This window comes from Nematolebias whitei, chromosome 13, assembly GCF_014905685.2.
Source record: "Nematolebias whitei isolate Nwh7 chromosome 13, NemWhi1, whole genome shotgun sequence".
Classification (NCBI taxonomy): domain Eukaryota; kingdom Metazoa; phylum Chordata; class Actinopteri; order Cyprinodontiformes; family Rivulidae; genus Nematolebias; species Nematolebias whitei.
In genome coordinates this window covers 32,639,045-32,643,681 of record NC_056510.1, presented here as the reverse complement: position 1 = coordinate 32,643,681, position 4,637 = coordinate 32,639,045, and the positions used below count along the sequence as shown (strand labels likewise).

The following is a 4,637-nucleotide window of genomic DNA, read 5'->3' as shown; positions in this document are numbered from 1 at the left end:
ATGTGGAGAAAAGACACAATTATAAGCCAGAGACCATAATATCAGAATACATACAAGGGTTTATTAAAGTTTCCAGCTGGAAGGAGATGCTTACCAAGCCAGTCACAGAAACACAGCCATCAGAAGGTCACGTCTGAGTGAGCAATTCTACACAAAGTATTTATGCTGAAGATGACACCCAGAGATGTCACAGAACAAGTTATTGTAGTACACGTTGCTATTTCATCTCTGTCCAGCAACAGTTTGCAGCTTCCTTATATGGAGTTGTTTTTCACTAAAGAAGAGTTTCTGTTACTGAAACATTCTGCCACAAGAACAATAAATGTCCCACTCCCTGTTTTGTTGCATCAGTTGTCAGCATTCTTCCCATTTCATTCAGCAGGGAGTGGTTGCACTGTCACCAAATCCGTCCCAAAAACAGACACTTCATTGTAAGCTTAAGGAAAAGCAACAATAACTCTTTATGTTTTATCTTACATGTTATTTCAACAATGCTTAAAGTGTTGATATTTTCTGGGTTGTTAATATAAAAGTTTGATATGTTTACTCAATTTATAGTTTACTTTATAATGATAATTAAAATATTTGCCTGCAGTTTTAGCTCTGAGTCTCAGAAAGGATCAGTACTTTGTGGAAATGTAAAACACTGATACCAGTTTATTTTGCTCATCAAGTTTATCATCATACTTATTAGTCATTTACTTTATATCACACTCTGCTAAAGCTTATCAGCTAAATCCCTTCAGCATCAGTGTGTGAAGCTTTGTAACTTCCGTTTCTCAAACCCAGCTCCAGAACCAGTCACTGACCACAAACGTACTGTCTGTTTTTTTCTCTGATAAGATTGCAAATGAGGTAATGGCTGTTATAACAAAGCAAGATCTGTTACATATGAAGATGTATAAATGAAGCTGCATTGCTCATGTTTTTTAGAGAACACACAGGAATTCGTGGGCTGCGTTTCCATTCCATGTGTTCTCTCCTTCTGCAGAAGAGAAATAAACCTTGCTACGTGTTTTTTTAAACAAAGTTCTCAGTCTGCTAAGTTTTATTGAACAACAAAGTTTGATAAACTCCACAAAAGTTTATGTAGCGGCAATATCATCTAATCACGCTGGCATTGATGGCTGTAAGGTAGGGAGCCATAATCTAGTCTCTCTTTTTCTGCGTGGTGCCCGTAGGTCGCACCCGCCAACAGCTCCATGAGCACCAGGTTGGGATCTGCCCTTGGTTCTCGAAGCTGTGCCGCTCTCCGTTCGAGCCTCTGACGCAGGTGGACCTCAAGTGGCTTTCATGTAAGACAGCTTTTTTGTTGGCTATTGCCTCAGCAAGGAGGGTCGGCGAGCTACATGCTCGCTCAGTCAGCCCCTCATGTCTCAGGTGGGGCCCTGAGGGCTCTGGTGTTACCTTGTGGCCAAACACTGCATTTGTACCAAAGGTGTTATCTCACCCTCACTGTAACCAACCGTTGAGGCTGGCACGTTTTCAGCCTACGCCTGGTGAGGGATCTGAATTATTGTGCCCGGTGAGGGCACTGGAGGCATACGTTGCAGCTACTGCCGTGATACGACATTCAGACCAGCCGTTTGTGTGTTACGGAGGCCCTAGGTTAGGCTGTCCTCTTTCCAAACAGCGCCTCTCCCACTGGATCGTGGATGTCATCTGCCACGCCTATGCTGCAGGGCACGGCCCCCTGCTGGTCGGCGTGAAGGCACATTACCAGGAACATCTCCGCTTCCTGGGCTGCCCTGAGAGGGGTTCCGCTGGAAACAAGATGTGCTGCTGCATCATGGGCTTCCCCAAGCACGTTCACCAGATTTTACATCGTTAACGTGGCCACCCCTCATCCCCTGGGCCAGGTTCTTCGAAAAGGGTCCTCAGGGCCTCCTCAGTGAGGTGTGTGCTTAGGATTCCTTGTGACATCATTGGTATTACTTATTCAGTGCTTTCAGCACCGCCCTGTGGCAGCCAGGAGGGTTGAAATAGAACGAACGTTAAGTATGTAAAAAATGTTGGATTGTATACCTGGATTATTGAGCATGGACTTTTTTTAATGTAACTACGGTTCTATGAATCCCAGATGACCGCCAGAGCTTCTCTGTCACTCAGAATCCTTGCATTCCGCGAGAAGCTTCTGTAAGAGCAGAGGTGCGGATGACGTCGGGCTATATAGTCTCCGATTGGTCATCCGTGTCGCACCTGAGACTCTGTTGGTATTATTACTCGAACAGCGCATGCGTGAAGGGAACATTTAGTGCTTTCAGCACCGTCCTCTGGCGGTCATCCGGGATTCATAGAACCGTAGTTACATACGTAACTTGTTTTCATTAGTTGTCAGTTATAATCATCAAGATCAAGAAATGAACATTTGATATACAGTATATCAATTTGTGTGTAATTAATGAATATAATGTACAAGTTTCACTTTTTGAATGGAATTACTGAAATAAATAAACATTTTCATAATATTCTAATTTTATGACCAGCACCTGTATGGTTCATGGACACATACATTGACCATATCATTCTTTATTTTTATACAGATTTAATTTAGTCTGGTTTTGTCAGAAACCACAAAATTGCTGTAGTAAAAGAAGATCCAACTGTGGGCACTTTCAAAATCAAATGATTTCAGTAAATATAAACACCCAACCTGATAGACCCCAAAAATCAACACCAGTAAGTATGCACTCAAGTTGTTTCATCCTTTTTCCTGTTTTGTTTCCCAATCAAAGGTCTATAAATAGAAATATACAAACCTTTTAAATTCTTTGTATGGCAGCCAAACAGAGAAAACTGACCAAGGTTACTTTTGTATGTAATAATCACATAAATTAAACTTTCTTCTGACAATTTCCTATTAAAGTCCAAGTAATGAGCTTCACTACTTCTGCTTGAATGCCAATAGAAGATCCTTGAAAAAACAAACCAGTTATGAACTTGTTTTATTAAATAGCAAAGAGAGACCGGATCCTTCAGTTAGGACTCAAAATGGATCTTAATAAAACACAACTGATTTATAAAATTCATCAGTTTTACAGTATAGAAAATTAAATAAAAAAGCAGGTACACGGACAAATGAAAGGCAAGAAGATAACTAATAATGTTCCAAGGAATCTATCCCGATACTACAACAGTATCAGTCAAGCATAAAAAACAGGGCTCTTGCAAAAAATCTAACTTACCCAATTCTTTTAGACAAAAATTTACAACAAGGTGCATTTTTTGTAAACAGACTTAATTTTGAGACATTTGTTTACAAGTGCACTGAAGAGGAAAAACTGAATATTTACACAATTTTGCATCCAGAGTTGATCATTTCTAAGAACTACTTTAGCAGAAAAAACAAACAAAAAAAAACCTCCTTTTTTGTCCATGTCTATTTTTAACAGCAAATTTGCATGAACCCAAAGTTCTGATCAGAGGAGAAGCACATGTTGGTGTTGGGTCTACAGACTTGTATCCAAACAAACTTGGAGATGTTAGTGGAGTCCAGCTGAGTTTCAGCTCTGCCTGTGTTTGTTGTTCCTACTGTCTGGTACCGGGAGGAAGAGTAAGGTTGGCCATCAGCTCGTGAACAGATGCAAATATTGTACACTCTCCTGGAGGAAAAGGAACGTGTTAGTAAGGCCAATCTGTTAAATGCAAAACATTCTGCTGATAACAAGTTTAGTCAATTGATCCTGAGCTCAGAGTCTCACCCTGCCTGGCTGGGTGCAGCTCGTTGAACCTCTTGAGGATATTAGAGACCAGGAGCGCTGCCGCCCCAGAGGAGCTGTGCTGTCTGGGGATGTCTGCCTGCTGAGTGAGGCCTGTGGCCATGTCGTACACAATGGGCACAATAATGGTTACTGGCTCCTGGGGCACTGGGATGCGTTGGGTCAGCTGCAACTGTGGGTGGAAACAAATATGCACAGCCTCTAAATATTCAGAAGGTTTGGAACTGAAGAGACGGTGGACAGGACGAACAGCTGGAACTTACAAAGAAAAGCATCTTTGCCTTGAGTACCACAGCAATGGTCCCAGGAGGAGCAATGGGGGGAGCGCTGGGAGGGATGGTGAGACAAAACTGGACATTCCATTTAAGCTGGCCGGCCTGGTCAGAGTACTGCAAGAAATACATTGAGACATGATGCACTGGAAAACAAATGTTTTGAATCCAAAAAAGTTAAATCTGGTCCTCTGGACATTCAAAAAAACAAAACAAAACAAAGCAAAACAACAAAAAATGTAGAAACGTTTCGTCTCTCGTCCGAGAGACTTCCTCAGTCTGAGGTGCTGTATTCAGCTCAGTCTCTTAAATAGCACCTTCTCGGAGTGGATCAACCAGTTTTGCTGCTGACAACCAAAACCAGCTGATCACATGCTCAAGAAGGACCATCAGCCTAACAATGGATCATTAGCACACTGATGGCTGTTTACTATTCACAGAGGGCTGAGTGATACTAGCAATCACAGCATTGTAAGAGGGGGACAATTGAACACGGAGGCCTCCACCCCTGTTTAACGATGGACGGTTTCTTTTCAAAAAGATGGCCTCCTTTACTCCTCTCTCAAACCATCGTTCCTCTCTATCCAGGATGTGCACATCTTCATCCCTGAAAGAGTGACCGCTGGCCTGGAGATGAGTGTAGACC

At 42.2% G+C, this 4,637-nt stretch overlaps 1 protein-coding gene across 1 annotated transcript; it reads right to left on the bottom strand.

Annotated features, from left to right (window-relative positions):
- Positions 1 to 3,067: 3,067 nt before the first annotated feature.
- On the bottom strand, positions 3,068 to 4,106 carry LOC119419298 (mediator of RNA polymerase II transcription subunit 14; the record flags this gene model as incomplete). Its single annotated transcript, XM_037686609.1, is given in 3 exon segments — positions 3,068 to 3,602; positions 3,702 to 3,891; positions 3,983 to 4,106. Coding segments are annotated over 3 exon segments (388 nt in total), but the record flags the coding sequence as incomplete, so codon positions are not given.
- Positions 4,107 to 4,637: the final 531 nt, after the last annotated feature.